The sequence below is a fragment of the Pseudorca crassidens genome, chromosome 11 (assembly GCF_039906515.1).
Source record: "Pseudorca crassidens isolate mPseCra1 chromosome 11, mPseCra1.hap1, whole genome shotgun sequence".
Lineage (NCBI taxonomy): Eukaryota > Metazoa > Chordata > Mammalia > Artiodactyla > Delphinidae > Pseudorca > Pseudorca crassidens.
The window spans coordinates 63707759-63726895 of record NC_090306.1 but is presented as its reverse complement, the minus strand read 5'-3'; the positions used below and the strand labels follow the sequence as shown (position 1 = coordinate 63726895).

Here is a 19137-nt window from a genome sequence, read left to right as displayed (position 1 = left end):
GGATAAGGAGACTTTTTGCAATGGTAACAAGTTTCTATTACTGTTAAGTAGGGATAAATGTAGTTGTTTATGTCACCTAAGTGAAGCATGACATCAGTTCTTCACATTAGCCAGTAGATGGATATGAGCACTAGAATAGCAAATAATCTTATACTTATAAAAATATTTAAGAAGACAATTAAATTTTCCAAAAACTTAAAAAAATATTTAAAATACTAAAATTGATGACCATTCATTATAACTTTAACCCTAACCCTAACCCTGTAGTTATAGTTATAACTATAAAATTATAGCTATAATTTTAATGGACAGTTTTGATTATTTTAGAAGAAATGGAAATTTAGTTAATAACATCAATGAAAATGAGCAAAATTATCCTGACCGAATCCAAATCTGAGCAGATTAGATGAAATCCCTGAAACCACATATTCTTTTTTTTTTTTCTTTTTTGCAGTATGCGGGCCTCTCACTGCTGTGGCCTCTCCTGTTGCGGAGCACAGGCTCCGGACGCGCAGGCTCAGCGGCCATGGCTCACAGGCCTAGCCGCTCCGCGGCACGTGGGATCTTCCTGGACCGGGGCATGAACCCGTGTCCCCTGCATCGGCAGGCGGACTCCCAACCACTGCGCCACCAGGGAAGCCCCACATATTCTTTACTAAATAAAAATCTACTGAGCCAACAATGAGACTATATGTGAGCTTCCATTTTTTTTACTTCTTCTAGCCCACAAATGTTAGTGGCAAGCTTGCCTTAGCTATGTGGTAGAGTTTACCAGTTAGTTGGCGAGCAGTGAGGAAACTTATGTCAGAGTAATGATGGCAATCCATGTGATTCAGAGCCAAAATATCTGAAAAACTGTGATCTATTACTCAGGAGGCAGATCATGAGTCCATTGAACTTGAAGCTCTAAGCAGAGGTTGGAAAACAGATAATTAATAGTATTTGTAGGTTGTAGTGTGGGTTCAAGAAGATATTATAAAAGTATTTAAAACACTGGCCAGTTTGGAAGCAGAAAGAGAGAATCAAGAAATGTGGGGCTTTTGAGAAATGGAAAAGGAGCTGCTTCTATATAAAAGGCTTTGAGAGACCAATGTTGTAAAACTTTCATGTGATTAAAAGCCTCAGGGCAAAGAGAAGATGAAGTATGTGATTCCAAGGAAATCCTCTTAATTGATTAAAAATTGCCTCAGCAAATGGAACAGGTTAAGACTGTACCCATTTCTCCAAAATTCATGTTTCAAGGTAACTGGCATTAAGATGAAAAAGAAAAGCGCCAGGGTGAGAAAACAAAGAAATAAAGATTTGAAAATTTCTCCAAACTATACTTTAAGCATGGGTATTGGTACTTGGAACTGACTGGAGGCATATAGCTGAAAGACCTTCAGAGTTTTGGAGAGAGGTGTATTCCCAAAGATACTGTAAACCTGTTATGAAAAAGCAATGAATGCAAGATATTTTAATGACTCTTAGACCTTAAACTTCTGTGGGCAGAAAGCAGTCTGAGAAGGCTGTGTAGCCCTCAAAGATGGCATATTTCCCAAGGCCCCCTTCAGACTGGTCCAAGGAGAATGAGGGATAAGGAAGAACATTTTTTTTTTTTTTTTTTTTTTTTTTTGCGGTACGCGGGCCTCTCACTGTTGTGGCCTCTCCTCTTGCGGAGCACAGGCTCTGTACGCACAGGCTCAGCGGCCATGGCTCACTGGCCTAGCCGCTCCGCGGCATGTGGAATCCTCTTGGACCAGGGGCACGAACCCGTGTCCCCTGCATCCGCAGGCGGACTCTCTACCACTGCGCCACCAGGGAAGCCCTGGAAAGGGTTACTTTAAATGTATAAGGATAGGATAGCATTCCAAAGCCTTGATGCTATTTAATATATAACCTACAGTTTGAAGATTTCAAACTATTTTAGAAATTTTGAACTGATGAATTGATGTCAGGCAGATCACTCAAAAATTTGTAATTCAGTTGGTAATTACAAAGAAAGAGGAAGGAGATTAAAGATATGGGCTTGACAGATGAAGAGGAAACCTGGGAAATTTTAAAAAACTAAGATTTTATTTGTAACATTTAGGTTATTTTCATGCTGATAAAGTGAACCATTATTTTCCTATGTATAAAATGCAACACTTTCACCACACAGTGGTGCTATTGTTCTGGTACATTTTACATGTGATTTTGTATATAACCCCCTTTACTAAGAGCATTCTATTTTTGAAAGCCTTTTGTCAGTCATACTTATGATCTGGTTGCATAGTCACATCCCTTATGTCAGTTATATCAACTTTAATTTTCTTACCGGAAAGACAATCGCAACTTGATACATTTGTGCATAGGAATAATTAGTTTCCATCTCTCTTCTTCTTAAACAGATGTGCTAAAAGAACAGCTATGTAAAAGAGGTGTTCGTATTTTGACTGGATTGAGAAAATACCTTCAACAATTGGACAAGGAAGGAAATGGACTTTTAGATAAGGCAGATTTCACAGGGAGATCAGCTCGGTGCTTTGTGACCACCTGGAGGGGTGGGATAGGGAGGACGGGAGGGAGGGAGACGCAAGAGGGAAGAGATATGGGAACATATGTATATGTATAACTGATTCACTTTGTTATAAAGCAGAAACTAACACACTATTGTAAAGCAATTATACTCCAATAAAGATGTAAAACAAAACAAAAAAAGTATTTCACTTAGAAGTGTCCAAAAATGTATGTACCACAGATAATTCTCTGCAGTGAATGACATAATATTCTTCAGTGGTCTTATTCACTTTTCTACTGAAATTTTAGTAGTTCATTTGTCTCCTTCTTTATGCCTCGTTATCAGTGTTAAGCCATCAGGCAAGTCCTGCTGATTTTTTAAATGTCAACATTTATCCCTCCCTCATATACTTATTAAGAGCCTAATAAGTGGGCATTGTTCTAAACTCTGAGAAGACATACTCTGTACTCTTAAGGTCTTCATAAGTAAAGGAAAGAAAAATATAAATGATTACAAAACAACATGATAAGTGTTAAATAGAGAATGCTTTCAGAACATGTGAGATAAATTGCAAGCCAGGTTAAGGAGAAGGAAGTTCATAGGATTTCTGGGAGAAGGAAGTTCATAGGATTCCTGGAGGTGGGTATGTGTCAGAGCTGAGTTTTGAAGGATGAGGAGGAATGAAGCAGACAAGAGGGTAGGAGGAGCGTGGATCCGACAATAGCTACTTCAGGAAAGGGAGAAGCTCATGTGAAGGCTTCCAGGGGAGAGGGAATGCGGCAGGTTCCAGGAATTGCCCCAGAGGTTTCACCCCTACCTTTCCCTCTGCTGTGAGTAATCTTCCACCAGACCTTTGCATGGCTGAATTTTCTCATCATTCAGGTTTTCTCTGCTAAGAACACTACACTGACACCTCCATCTAAAGGAGCATCCCATCTGATCCCTGATCCTCTCCATACCATTTATCTATTTTGTTTTCTTTATACCACTTTGTAGATATTCTCTGGCTCTGCCTGCAGTAGAATGGAAGTTCCATCAGGGCAGAGACCAAGGTGCTTCTTGTTTCCTGCTCTATTTCTAATACCTCGAATAGAACCTGGCGTTTGGCAGGTGCTGAATAAATAGACGATGCATGAGTTGAAATAGATAGATAGGTGGAAGGAAGGAAAGGAGAAGAATGGAGAGAAATAAGCCTAGCAGGGTCCATTACATTAAAGCTTTGCACGCTATGCTCAGAAGTTTGGATTTTCTCCTGAGTGTATATGAATTTGAAACATGTCTACCTCAAGGGTTTTAGATAAGGCATTCTCTTGCATTGTTCTCTTTTGCTTCAAATCGTCTTGTCACAAGATATAGTACATTTTGTGGGAGGAACACTGGAAATTGAATTTATGAGATCAAGGTTCAAGTTCTAGCCTTAACATTTGAAATGTGTTATCTTAAATAGGCCTTTTCACTTTTCTGACAGACAGACTCTGCTGGAGCAATCCAGAGATAATAATTATAGTCGGAGTTGCTTTGAAACTCAAATGAGAAAATTACATGCTTTATCAATTGTAAACTTCTGTGCTAGTATGGTATTGCTTATCATTGCTGTGCCATACCTGTCTTGTGTTTTTTACAATGTTTAACCTTATGGCCCACCTAGTGACACACACTAGGGATTATCTAACTTCATCTCTTCCTTGCATTAATAATAATAATAATAGTAATAAAATAGCAATAGAAAATTAGAAAGATGTGGTGTCTTATACCCTGTTTTTTCTTTTCCTCTATAATATCACTGGAGACTGCCCATGCAATGAGAAGCAAAAACAAGAACATAAAAATCACCAACCTGGGTCTAATTCTGGCTCTAGTTTGGGGGAAGGCAAAGTCATTCTTACTAATTTGAAATTTTAAAAAATTGGTATGCCCCCTAAATAGCCTAATTTATATAGAGATACTATCAATAAATATACCTTAGTTTTGTTTCAAATGAATTATCATTTTCCATCCTGCACCATATTTTAGAAAGAGTTATATAAATTTGTTGCAACTTTTGGTAAATTATTCAATTCTTGAAAAATGTTTCTTTTAAGCTTCTAGCATTATCTTTTAATTCTAGTATCCCTTGAGTTGGGTGAGCAAATTCATCTTCTATCCATATTACGTATGATTTTAAAGATTAAGCTCAATTTCACTCTTAAAAGCTCATTTTATAGACCTTAAAGGCTTTTCATGTACAGGGCATTACAACAGACCAAAAAAAATGTATGGGTTGTTGAGAACTGTGGGGGGGGTGGGGGGTGGGGCAGGGCGTCTTAAGTTTCCTTATTAAAATTTTAATTGAAAAAATTAGAAGGAAATGGAAGAGAATATTTTGGGGGTAACCATTATTTGTCAGTCACCTTGCTAGACGTTTTATTTATATTCTCATTTAAAGCTAACAACTTGACTGAAATATTGAAAATCTATTTACCTGAGTTTAAGAAAATCTCATACTGTATTTTTGTTGTTGTTGTTAGGAACTTTATGAATAGAATATTCTATTAAATAGTGCATTTGCCAAAGAAGTAAGTGGCAATGGTGAAATGAATAAATTGGCATAAGGGATCTACTCAAAACAGCACCTTTCAGTGTAAATCATGGAATAATTGTTAGAGTCATTCAAATCTCTTATACTTTCAAGTATGAAGACTAGCAGAAGTACAGTCAGTATCCTAATGCCTTTTGGAGGCATTCCAGTAAGTGAAGTGACTTCTTAATTGTCACTGATATAATACATTAAAGATAATGAAATGGTCAAATTCAAGTGAATGGTAAGCATTTTTTATTGAAAAAAAATAAATTTAAAAAGATACATTTGGGGCTTCCCTGGTGGCGCAGTGGTTGAGAGTCCGCCTGCTGATGCAGGGGACACGGGTTCGTGCCCCGGTCCAGGAAGATCCCACATGCCGCGGAGCGGCTGGGCCCATGAGCCATGGTCGCTGAGCCTGCGCGTCTGGAGCCTGTGCTCCGCAACGGGAGAGGCCACAACAGTGAGAGGCCCGCGTACCACAAAAAAAAAAAAAAAAAGATACATTTGTGATTTATTGCCACTCTTAAATATTTCTTAACTTTATGGAACTGTCCACTACAGAGTTCCTCTAAATAAGCTTTTTTAGTGCCTTTGATTGGATTTATATGTAACTTTTTGGAATTTTCTTATTAAGTCCACTACCTTGTCTAGGGCTACAACAGATGTAACAAAATGCTATTATGATGATTATTGTTGTAGCCATATATAACTTAAAGGTGTAACAGTGGTCTCTGTGTGATTATTTCTAGGATTTTGAGTCTTTGTGGCTAATTCTAAATGGTTATGGCAATGTAAGGTTGATTACAGAGAATTCAAGCATACCGTTATAGGTGAAATGAATGAATACAGAAAATCATTTGTTCAAAAGGAAACGAAGTAATCTTTCAAACGGTTACTTTCAATAGATTTTTAGGTTCTTTCTTTTAAATCTTTAATGAATTACCTTTGAAAATGTTTTAAATTCCTTTCCCTGTAATGTATTTTGGGTTTAGTAAAACACAAACACACACATACACATACAAATCTACCCAGTATAAAGCGACATAACTTATGCCTATGTTTTAGGAAAATATTGTAAAAGGAAAATAAAATCTGAAATTAAATTTCAGTTCACAAATTACTAATTCCATAAATTGCTGGCTCCATATAGCTATATGTCTATATCTATTATAAAATATTTCCAAGCCTCAGTTTCTTATCTCACAGAACTGGTCTAAGGTATTACATGTAAAATTATGAGCATTATAGCTGTCCCAGTGTCAAGGCTCAATGCACATTATCTTAGGATGATGACTAAAACACGTTTGTCTACTTTTTAAATATGCATGCTAAATGTTAAAATGAAAATTAAAATGATCATGTTAAATTGTAAATTAAAAACAGGAGCTCTGACTTACGTAGGAGAGAAGATATTACTTAGGTTCTGGTAGTCATTTTTAGAGCATGCTTTTGAGCAATGTAGTTTCCTTTTTCTTTTGTATATGTACCTAATATAAAATGTATATTTATCTAATACTGAAACAAAGCTATTGTGAATAAGGTAGTATGAACAATTACATCGGGTACAAATCTCCAATAGAAAATGTCAAAATCTTTATCTTTACTGGCCAAAAGACAAAATAAAAACCTTATGTTAAACAAATTCACCACATAATATTTATAAATTTGCATATATTTTTACCTTACATGTCCTAGTGATAGGCGTGAGTATCAGGAGTAGAAACTGGAGGGTTGTCTCTTTCATAAGTCTTGGTCCTGGGAATAGAGGACAAAAGTAGACTTAGTTTGCTAGGGCTACCATCACAAATACCATAGACTGGGTGACTTACATGACAGAAATTTGTTGTCTCACAATTCTGGAGGCTAGAAGTCCAAGATCAAGGTGTCATTAGGTTTGGTTTCTCCTGAGGCTGCTTTCCTTGTCTTGTAATTAACTGGCTGTCTTCTCCCTGTGTTCTCATGGGCATCCCTCAGTCTGTGTTGTCTGTGTCCTAATCTCCTCTTCTTATGAGGATACCAGTCATATTGGATTAGGGCCCACCCTAATGATTTCATTTTACCTTAATCACCTCTTTAAAGGCTCTATCTTTTTCTGTAGTCACACACTGAGGTACTGGGGGTTAGGGCTTCAACATATGAATTTTGGGGAGGATGCAATTCAGCCCATAACAGGTACCACATACCTGTGACATTATTGTGAATAAACAAACTTGATTCTAGTTTTGACTCATCTGCAAATGTAGGATGGTGCTTTTGGTCAGTTGTATGTTTCTATGGACACACTCCTCTTCTCAATAAAATATATTTTATGATCCTCAGAATTGCATTGAATTAGAGGAGTGATAAAACAACTAGCATTTCAAAAGGTAGTGTTAAATTTCAGGAAATAGAGTAAGAAAACCCATTTAAGAATTATTTAACTTTCTCATTGATTTTAGTAATGGAATATTTGCAGGTTTACTTTTTGACTCAAAATACTCCTGGTCATTTGTCTTGGCCATTTATCAATTTCATGTGATTCGTAGAGCTGAAAGTTACCGGAGAGGTCTTTTACCCAACTCCTCAGTGTGCAGAAGAGGAAAGCCAGGGTAACAGAGGTTAAGTTACTTTCTCAAGGTCAGGGTGCTAGAAAGTGGTAGTGCACCTTAAGTGCAGGTTACCTAATATCTTGCTCCAATATCTTTCTCCCTGTTTTCATGATGCTTCCTTCATATACCAGTTTAGTACTTTAAACTGTCTTGTTTAGAGGTAAAAAATAACCTACTGCAGAATAGAAAATTAGGTTCTAATGATTTCACAGAAAAAAATAACACTTCTCTCTTTATTTAGGCCTTTATGAAAATGGATTTTAACAAAACAGGCAGTGTGTCTGTTATAGACATAAGAAAATGTTATTGTGCAAAGAAGCATCCTTAAGTAATTTCAGGTAATCATTACAAGTGAAAATACATTAGATTTCTAAAATGTGAGTTAATCAAAGTAATATCTTTAAATTATATTAATTCATAGCATGGACTTGAGGCCATTAAGTGAGGAAATAAATAATTATTTTTTAAACCAGAAATGTGAGAGCTTCTTTTTTTTTTAACATGTTTATTAGAGTATAATTGCTTTACAATGGCGTGTCAGTTTCTGCTTTATAACAAAGTGAATCAGTTATACATAAACATATGTCCCCATATCTCTTCCCTCTCGCGTCTCCCTCCCACCCTCCCTATCCCACCCCTCTAGGTGGTCACAGAGCACCAAGCTGATCTCCCTGTGCTATGTGGCTGCTTCCCATTAGCTAGCTACTTTACATTTGGTAGTGTATATATGTCCATGCCACTCTCTCACTTTGTCCCAGCTTACCCTTCCCCCTCCCCGTATCCTCAAGTCCATTCTCTAGTAGGTCTGCATCTTTATTCTCCTCTTGCCCCTAGGTTCTTCTGACCATTTTCTTTTCTTTTTTTTTTTAGAGTCCATATATCTGTGTTAGCATATGGTATTTGTTTTTCTCTTTCTGACTTACTTCACTCTGTATGACAGACTCTAGGTCCATCCACCTCACTACAAATAACTCAGTTTCGTTCCATTTTATGGCTGAGTACTATTCCATTGTATATATGTGTCACATCTTCTTTATCCATTCATCTGTTGGTGGACACGTAGGTTGTTTCCATGTCCTGGCTATTGTAAATAGAGCTGCAATGACCATTTTGGTACATGACTCTTTTTCAGTTATGGTTTTCTCAGGGTATATGCCCAGTAGTGGGATTGCTGGGACGTATGGTAGTTCTATTTTTAGTTTTTTAAGGAACCTCCATACTGTTCTCCATAGTGGCTGTATCAATTTACATTCCCACCAACAGTGCAAGAGGGTTCCCTTTTCTCCATAACCTCTCCAGCATTTATTGTTTCTAGATTTTTGGATGATGGCCATTCTGACGGGTGTGAGATGATATCTCATTTTAGTTTTGATTTGCATTTCTCTAATGATTAATGATGTTGAGCATTCTTTCATGTGTGTGTTGGCAATCTGTATATCTTCTTTGGAGAAATGTCTATTTAGGTCTTCTGCCCATTTTTGGTTTGGGTTGTTTTTTTGATATTGAGCTATATGAGCTGCTTGCAAATTTTGGAGATTAATCCTTTGTCGGTTGCTTCATTTGCAAATATTTTCTCCCATTCTGAGGGTTGTCTTTTGGTCTTGTTCATGGTTTCCTTTGCTGTGCAAAAGCTTTTAAGTTTCATTAGGTCCCATTTGTTTATTTTTGTTTTTATTTCCATTTCTCCAGGAGGTGGGTCAAAAAGAATCTCGCTGTGATTTACATCATAGAGTGTTCTGCCTATGTTTTTGGTTTTTTTCTGCTTTTTTTTTTTGTACGTGGGCCTCTCACTGTTGTGGCCTCTCCCGTTGCGGAGCACAGGCTCCGGACGTGCAGGCTCAGTGGCCATGGTTCACGGGCCCACCGCTCTGTGGCATGTGGGATCTTCCCAGACCGGGGCACGAACCTGTGTCCCCTGCATCGGCAGGCGGACTCTCAACCAGTGCGCCACCAGGGAAGCCCCTGCCTATGTTTTCCTCTAAGAGTTTGATAGTGTCTGGCCTTACATTTAGGTCTTTAATCCATTTTCAGTTTATTTTTGTGTATGGTGTTAGGGAGTGTTCTAATTTCATTATTTTCCATGTAGCTGTCCGAGCAGTTTTCACAGCATCACTTATTGAAGAGGCTGTCTTTTCTCCACTGTATATTCTTGCCTCCTTTATCAAAGATAAGGTGACCATATGTGCATGGGTTTATCTCTGGGCTTTCCATCCTGTTCCATTGATCTATATTTCTGTTTTTGTGCCAGTACCATACTGTCTTGATTACTGTAACTTTGTAGTATAGTCGGAAGTAAGGGAGCCTGATTCCTCCACCTGCGTTTTTCTTTCTCAAGATTGCTTTGTCTATTCGGGGTCTTTTGCGTTAACATACAAAGTGTGAAATTTTCTCTTCTAGTTCTGTGAAAAATGCCAGTGGTAGTTTGATAGGGATTGCATTGAACCTGTAGATTGCTTTGGGTAGTAGAGCCATTTTCACAATGTTGATTCTTCCAATCCAAGAATATGGTATATCTCTCCATCTATTTGTATCATCTTTAATTTCTTTCATCTGTGTTGTATAATTTTCTGTATACGGGTCTTTTGTCTCCTTAGGTAGGTTTATTCCTAGATATTTTATTCTTTTTGTTGCAATGGTAAATGGGAGTGTTTTATTACTTTCACTTTTATATTTTCCTCCATTGGTGTATAGGAATGCAAGAGATTTCTGTGCTTTTTTTTTTTTTCTTTTGCAGTACGCGGGCCTGTCACTGTTGTGGCCTCTCCTGTTGCGGAGCACAGGCTCTGGATGCGCAGGCTCAGCAGCCATGGCTCACAGGCCCAGCCGTTCCATGGCATTTGGGATCTTCCTGGACTGGGGCAAGAACCCGTGTCCCCTGCATCAGCAGGTGGACTCTCAACCACTGTGCCACCAGGGAAGCCCTGTGCATTACTTTTGTATCCTGCTACTGTACCAACTTCGTTGATTAGCGCTAGTAGTTTTCTAGTAGCATCTTTAGGATTCTCTATGTATAGTATCATGTCATCTGCAAACAGTGACAGCTTTATTTCTTCTTTTCCAATTTGGATTCCTTTTATATCTTTTTCTTCTCTGATTGCTGTGACTAAAACTTCCAAACCTATGTTGAATAATAGTGGTGAGAGTGGGCATTCCTGATCTTAGTGGAAATGCTTTCAGTTTTTCACCATTGAGGATGATGTTGGCTGTGGGTTTGTCATATATGGCCTTTATTATGTTGAGGAAAGTTCCCTCTATGCCTGCTTTCTGGAGGGTTTTTATCATAAATGGGTGTTGAATTTTGTCAAAAGCTTTCTCTGCATCTATTGAGATGATAATATGGTTTTTCTCCTTCAACTTGTTAATATGGTGTATCACGTTGATTGATTTGCAAATATTGAAGAATCCTTGCATTCCTGGGATAAACCCCACTTGATCATAATGTATGATCCTTTTAATGTGCTGTTGGATTCTGTTTACTAGTATTTTGTTGAGGATTTCTGCATCTATGTTCATAAGTGATATTGGCCTGTAGTTTTCTTTCTTTGTGACATCTTTTTCTGGTTTTGGTATCAGAGTGATGGTGGCCTCGTAGAATGAGTTTGGGCGTGTTCCTCCCTCTGCTATATTTTGGAAGAGTTTGAGAAGGATAGGTGTTAGCTCTTCTCTAAATGTTTGATAGATTGCTCCTGTGAAGCCATCTGGTCCTGGGCTTTTGTTTGTTGGAAGATTTTTAATCACAGTTTCAATTTCAGTGCTTGTGATTGGTCTGTTCATATTTTCTATTTCTTCTTGGTTCATTCTCCGAAGGTTGTGAATTTCTGAGAATTTGTCCATTTCTTCCAGGTTGTCCATTTTATTGGCATATAGTTCCTTTTAGTAATCTCTCATGATCCCTTGTATTTCTGCAGTGTCAGTTGTTACTTCTCCTTTTTCATTTCTAATTCTATTGATTTGAGTCTTCTTCCTTTTTTTCTTGATAAGTCTGGCTAATGATTTATGATTTTATCTTCTCAGAGAATCAGCTTTTAGTTTTATTGATCTTTGCTACCATTTCCTTCATTTCTTTTTCATTTATTTCTGATCTGATCTTTATGATTTCTTTCCTTCTGCTAACTTTGGACTTTTTTTGTTCTTCTTTCTCTAATTGCTTTGGGTGTAAGATTAGGTTATTTATTTGAGATGTTTCTTGTTTCTCAAGGTAGGCTTGTATAGCTATGAACTTCCCTCTTAGAACTGCTCTTGCTGCATCCCATAGGTTTTCGGTTATTGTGTTTTCATTGTCATTTGTTTCTAGGTATTTTTTGATTTACTCTTGTGATTTCTTCAGTGATCTCTTGGTTCTTAAGCAGTGTGTTGTTTAGCCTCCATGTGTTTGTATTTCCTACAGATTTTTTGCTGTAATTGATATCTAGTCACATGGCATTGTGGTCAGAAAAGATACTTGATACGATTTCAATTTTCTTCAACTTACCAAGGCTTGGTTTGTGACCCAAGATATGATCTATCCTGGAGAATGTTCCATGAGCACTTGAGAAGAATGTGTATTCTGTTGTTTTGGGATGGAATGTCCTATAAATATCAATTAAGTCCATCTTGTTTAATGTGTCATTTAAAGCTTGTGTTTCCTTATTTATTTTCATCTTGGATGATCTGTCCATTGGTGAAAGTGGGGTGTTAAAGTCCCCTACCATGATTGTGTTACTGTCAATTTCCCCTTTTATGGCTCTTAGTATTTTTCTTATATATTGAAGTGCTCCTATGTTGGGTGCATAAGTATTTACAATTGCTATTTCTTCTTCTTGGATTGATCTCTTGATCATTATGTAGTGTCCTTCTTTGTCTCTTGTAATAGTCTTTGTTTTAAAGTCTATTTTGTCTGATATGAGAATTGCTACTCCAGCTTTCTTTTGATTTCCATTTGCATGAAATATCTTTTTCCATCCCCTCATTTTCAGTCTGTATGTATCCCTAGGTCTGAAGTGGTTCTCTTGTAGACAGCATATATATGGGTCTTGTTTTTGTACCCATTCAGCCAGTCTATGCCTTTTGGTTGGAGCATTTAATCCATTTACATTTAAGGTAATTATTGATATGTATGTTCCTATGACCATTTTCTTAATTGTTTTGGGTTTGCTATTGTAGGTCTTTTCCTTCTCTTTTGTTTCCTGCCTAGAGAACTTCCTTTAGCATTTGTTGTAAAGCTGGTTTGGTGGTGCTGAATTCTCTTAGCTTTTGCTTTTCTGTAAAACATTTAATTTCTCCATCAAATCTGAATGAGATCCTTGCTGGGTAGAGTAATCTTGGTTGTAGGTTTTTCTCTTTCATCATTTTAAATATGTCCTGCCACTCCCTTCTGGCTTGCAGAGTGTCTGCTGAAAGATCAGCTGTTATCCTTATGGGGATTCCCTTACGTGTTATTTGCTGTTTTTCCCTTTCAGCTGTTAACCTTACGGGGATTCCTTTATGTGTTACTTGCTGTTTTTCCCTTGCTGCTTTTAATATTTGTTGTATTTAATTTTTGATAGTTTCATTAATATGTCTTGGCGTGTTTCTCCTTGCATTTATCCTGTATGGGATTCTCTGTTCTTCCTGGACTTGATTAACTATTTCCCTTCCCATATTAGAGAAGTTTTCAACTATAATCTCTTCAAATATTTTCTCAGTCCATTTCTTTTTCTCTTCTTCTTCTGGGACCCCTATAATTCGAATGTTGGTGCGTTTAATGTTGTGCCAGAGGTCTCTGAGACTGTCCTCAATTCTTTTCATTCTTTTTTCTTTATTCTGCTCTGCAGTAGTTATTTCCACTATTTTATCTTCCAGGTCACTTACCCGTTCTTCTGTCTCTGTTATTCTGCTATTGATCCCTTCTAGAGAATTTTTAATTTCATTTATTGTGTTTTTCATCTCTGTTTGTTTGCTCTTTAGTTCTTCTAGGTCCTTGTTAAACGTTTCTTTTATTTTCTCCATTCTATTCCAAGATTGTGGATCATCTTTACTATCATTATTCTGAATTCTTTTTCAGGTAGACTGCCTATTTCCTCTTCATTTTTTAGGTCTGGTGGGTTTTTGACTTGCTCCTTCATCTGCTGTGTGTATCTCTGTCTTCTCATTTTGCTTAACTTACTGTGTTTGGGGTCTCCTGTTCGCAGGCTGCAGGTTCGTAGTTTCTGTTGTTTTTGGTGTCTGTTCCCAGTGGCTAAGGTTGGTTCAGTGGGTTGTGTAGGTTTCCTGGTGGAGGGGACTGGTGCCTGTGTTCTGGTGGAGGAGGCTGGATTTTGTCCATCTGGTGGGCAGGTCCACGTCTGCTGGTGTGTTTTGGGGTGTCTGTGGCCTTATTATGATTTCAGGCAGCCTCTGTGCTAATGGATGGGGTTGTGTTCCTGTCTTGCTAGTTGTTTGGCATAGGGTATCCTGCACTGTAGCTTGCTGGTCGTTGAGTGGAGGTGGGTCTTGGCGTTGAGATTGAGATCTCTGGGAGATTTTCGCCGTTTGATATTACGTGAGCTGGGAGGTCTCTTGTGGACCAGTGTCCTGAACTTGGCTCTCCCACCTCAGTGGCACAGCCCTGGTGCCTAGCTGGAGCACTAAGAGCCTGTCCTCCACAAGGCTCAGAATAAAAGGGAGAAAAGAAAGAAAGAAGAAGATAAAATAAAATAAAATAAATTTATTAAAATAAAAAATAAATATCAAGCAAAACAATTTTTTTAAGTAAAAAAAAAAAAAAAAAAACGGACAGAGAGAACCCTAGGACAAATGGTAAAAGCAAAGCTATACAGACAAAATCATACACAGAAGCATACACATACACACTCACAAAAAGAGAAAAAGGGGGAAACATATATATATCATTGCTCCCAAAGTCTACCTCCTCAATTTGCGATGATTCGTTGTCTCTTCAGGTATTCCACAGATGCAGGGCACATCAAGTTGATTGTGGAGGTTTAATCCGCTGCTCCTGAGGCTGCTGGGAGAGATTTCCCTTTCTCTTCTTTGTTCCCACAGCTCCCGGGGCTCAGCTTTAGATTTGGCCCCGCCTCTGCGTGTAGGTCGCCTGAGGGCATCTGTTCTTCGCTCAGACAGGACTGGGTTAAAGGAGCAGCTGCTTCGGGGGCTCTGGCTCCCTCAGGCTGGAGGGAGGAAGGTGTACGGATGCGGTGCGAGCCTGCTGAGGCAGAGGCCGGCGTGACGTTGCACTAGCCTGAGGCGCGCCGTGCGTTCTCCCGGGGAAGTTTTCCCTGGATCACGGGGCCCTGGCAGTGGCGAGCTGCACAGGCTCTCGGGAGGGGAGGTGTGGAGAGTGACCTATTCTCACACACAGGCTTCTTGGTGGCTGCAGTAGCAGCCTTAGCGTCTCATGCCCGTCTCTGGGGTCCGCGCTTTTAGCCGCGGCTCGCGCCCATCTCTGGAGCTCCTTTAAGCGGCGCTCTTAATCCCCTCTCCTCGCGCACCAGGAAACAAAAGAGGCAAGAAAAAGTCTCTTGCCGCTTCGGTAGCTCCAGACTTTTTCCCGGACTCCCTCCCGGCTAGCTGTGGCGCACTAGCCCCCTTCAGGGTGTGTTCACGCAGCCAACCCCAGTCCTCTCCCTGCGATACGACCGAAGCACGAGCCTCAGCTCCCGGCCCCCACCCGCTCCGGCGGGTGAGCAGACAAGCCTCTCCGGCTGGTGAGTGCCGGTCGGCCCTGATCCTCTGTGCGGGAATCTCTCCGCTTTGCCCTCCGCACCCCTGTTGCTGTGCTCTCCTCCTCGGCTCCTAAGCTTTCCCCCTCTGCCACCCGCAGTCTCCGCCAGCGAAGGGCCTTCCTACTGTGTGGAAATCTTTCCTCCTTCACAGCTCCCTCCCACTGGTGCAGGTCCCGTTCCTATTCTTTGTCTCTGTTTTTTCTTTTGCCCTACCCAGGTACGAGGGGAGTTTCTTGCCTTTTGGGAGGTCAGAGGTCTTCTGCCAGCGTTCAATAGGTGTTCTGTAGGAGTTGTTCCACATGTAGATGTATTTCTGATGTTTTTGTTGGCAGGAAGGTGAGCTCCGCGTCTTACTCTTCCGCCATCTTGAAGGCAAACAGTAAACTTTAGTATGTTCTTTTACTATAAACGGCTGAGGCCCTTCCTGAGATACTGCAAAGTTTAATGGGAAAACTGTGGGAGTTCCAATCAGAGAGATCCATGTAATTCACTGCTTAACCATTTACTGTCTGTGTGATACTGGATGAGTTATTTAGCCCTATGAGTTCTTTCCTGTAAGTGGTCGGCCATGGAGCTCTTTCTTCTTAAACACGTTAGCAGCAACTGGAGAGCTGCTTAATTTAAAAGTTCTGAGGTCTATTATCTGTACTTATTTTTTTCTTTTATGTTTATAATTGAGATTAACTTTTATTTCCTGTTGAGGAGATAGTGATGAAATTGAGTTAGAACAGAATAGATTTAGAGGATACATAATTACATGTGCAAGTTCTCTGAATTAGTTTTACTGTAACTGCTTATGCTTCAAGATTTAAGGCAGAATAAGGAAATGGCTTTCTCTAGGGATGGAGCTATCATATAATGAACATAAATATGTCTATTAAAATTTGAAGGTACAGAAAATATCCTAATATTTCCTCCCTAAGGAAAAAGTATTTAAGCTGAGATCACTCTTTCCTTTAGCTGGCCATAATATAATCAAAGGTATTATTTAAATAGCTTATTGTTCTTTTTCTAAATTAAAAAATCAAATGAATTTTTAAAAAAGGATGAATCAGATATTTTATGTTCTCACTTTAAATAACAAACTATTCAATTTTTTTGGTTACATATGTGATTCTCAATAGCATCTTCCTATGGGTAAAATTTAATCATATTTAGTATAACCGACCAGTGGAAATAGCCTACTTAATGTCAGAGATTAAAAATAGAATGAGTTAATCAAGTAAAATTTCTTCCAGCAAAGATTTTCATAGGCCTCTGAATCCTGTGTTTGCAGTAATATTTTCTAGCTGCAGTTATGAGTAACTGCTTCATAAAGTAACTAATGCCTTTAACACATTGCATTACTGTGTTATCAGCCTATAAATCATGAAACTATTTACTTGTTTTCTTCTTTCCTCATTTCTAATGGGAATGAAACCGAGTTCTCTAAAACATTAACAAATACAAGAATATCTACAGTAGTAACTGTTATTTTGCCTATACATAAGGACACATCCTGTCAGACGCTTTTAAAAGATGCTTCAAATGTGTGTTGAAGTCCTCACCATTAAATTCTAGTTCATGCAAGAAAATGTTTAAATAAATTGCAGGGTAGTTTGACATAAGACTTCAAATTGTTGGAAAGATTTCATCAGGTGACTTAAGTATTTCTTTATTATCATCAGCCATTTCACTGAACTTTTAAGGACATTGTTTCATAGTCAGTACTATTTTACAGGACATTCCACAGAGGAAGAAATCAAAACGTCTTTTCTAGAAACACTGAAAGATGCCTGCAGTAAGTCTGATGAAGTGTCATATGGTGAATTTGAAGATCATTATGAAGGTCTAAGTATAGGGATAGTAGATGATGAAGATTTTGTTAATATCTTACATACTCCATGGGGGATCTAGTTTTTTAAAATGAGTATATCATCAGTACTAAGCATTTTAAAGGAGAGATGAATTGAATTTAAAGTATCAAACACTGGAATGTATTTTTCTAGGGCTCTCATTATTCTGTTTGTTTGTTGTTTTCTCAAAAAAGTTGAACCTGGAAAGAGAGGTATTCAGAAAGATAGATGTAAGGGTATGTGTATACTCACACACATATACGAGTGCTCGCCTGCTTATAAGTTTATAAAGATCTGTCTTTCTGATTTATTACTTATCTTGAATAAGTAATTATTCAAGTTATTTTAGTAGGTCATATTTTATTAGCCTTCATAGAAAAGTAACATCTGTATCAAACAATAGGTGAGCAGCTATACAGTAACCACGTTTCTTGTCCATTGATTTTTTTTGCTACCCATTCCCCAAAATATAATTGCCACCATTCCCAATTTGATGAACTAGACTTGGACCCAAAGCCTATGAGACTGAAATAGTTCAGCTTGCTTCAAACATCTGAAAATGTTAAATGAATTAAAGGATATGCAAAAGAAACTTTCCATGCAGTGTGATTATAGATGTTTTCTGTACATAAATATTTAGAATGGTGGAGGCTTACCCCTCAAATGCTTATTTAAACACTGACTTGTGAATTCTTGTCTTCCAAATCATGTACTATTGCTTGTTCAATAGAGCACAATGTAATTATTCTGGTGACCAGTTCTATTTGTTATTTTATTCTGTTTTTAACTGCAATTCCTATTACCTGCACAGAATTATTATTTAACTAGAAACAATACAAAATGGGAAGAGAAATATTTTCTTAGAATATTAAATAAAGAACTCAAAAAGTATGTTATCACTTGTATGGACTAAGGGATAATTTAGTAATTCTTAACCAAAATGTAAAAAGTTCATCTGTGTCCTAAAATGAACGCATGCTATCCTAAATAACACCTCTTTTTGGTATACTAAACAACTGAAACATTTTTTTCGAAATAGATCTTATTTAACAGTTAGATGTAATCATTCTTTATAAATTCTTCTATGTTCCTCACATCTCTTTGGAAATGCAGAGAGAAAGAAAAAACTTTATAGAGTTATTTTCAAGTTTATGATTTAAAATTTTATGTATTAAGATAAAACAAACTATAAAAAATAGTGTCAAGCAAAATAAGAAGTGGTTCAAAAATGAAAATACATACTGTGTAGAATATGAATTTTGGCATACAACTTCATATTTTGACAACATTATCAGAAATGTGATGTGCGTGAGCCCCATAAATTTAAAGTAGTACTTTTTCAAGATTCGAGGAGGTACTAAAACTTTCTACTGAAATATCAGAAACAAAGTATACATGGACATTTTAGTGCTATTTTCTCTAGCTAAATTCTTTATTCCTTCTTCAATTAGGTTATTGTAATTAAAACAATATGCTGGAAGATGTTTTGACAGAAATAAGTCTATAACAGTATTTATCCAACTATAGTCATTTTAAACCCTACAAATTGTTTTTACATTAAAATGACTAATAACTCTGGGTGTTCAATATGCATGTAATATTTTTCGTTGGTAAATTTTTATTTAGTTCTCCTTAACAAATCTATTCTTAATATAGTTATGTCATATTTTCCTGTGAATATAATCAGAAAATGTATAGGCTGTCATATTGGAAAAAAAAAAAGGGTGGCGGGGAGATTCTTCCAGGATTTAACATATTAATATAACAGCATATTCTTCAATAAACCTCCACCCTCTGAATATAAATATTCATGTGATTATTTGCAGAAATCTTCTCTGTTTAGGAGATGTAACTTCTTGTAGTTAATTTCTTATTATTTTACACTGTTATTTCCATGTAGAGCTAGATAATCCATGTTCAATATGTTATTTGGCATAGTTTGTTAAATTATAATTCGTGGCACAATAAATCATTCTGCTTTTGCCTCACTGTC

General features: G+C 37.7%; 1 protein-coding gene across 1 annotated transcript; it reads left to right on the top strand.

Annotated features, from left to right (window-relative positions):
• Positions 1-1332: 1332 nt before the first annotated feature.
• CAPS2 (calcyphosine 2) lies at positions 1333-17205 on the top strand. The gene is given in 7 exon segments (XM_067698706.1): positions 1333-1336; positions 2370-2490; positions 2673-2706; positions 5789-5828; positions 5831-5905; positions 7867-7965; positions 17030-17205. Coding segments are annotated over 7 exon segments (549 nt in total).
• The last annotated feature ends 1932 nt before the right edge of the window (positions 17206-19137 follow it).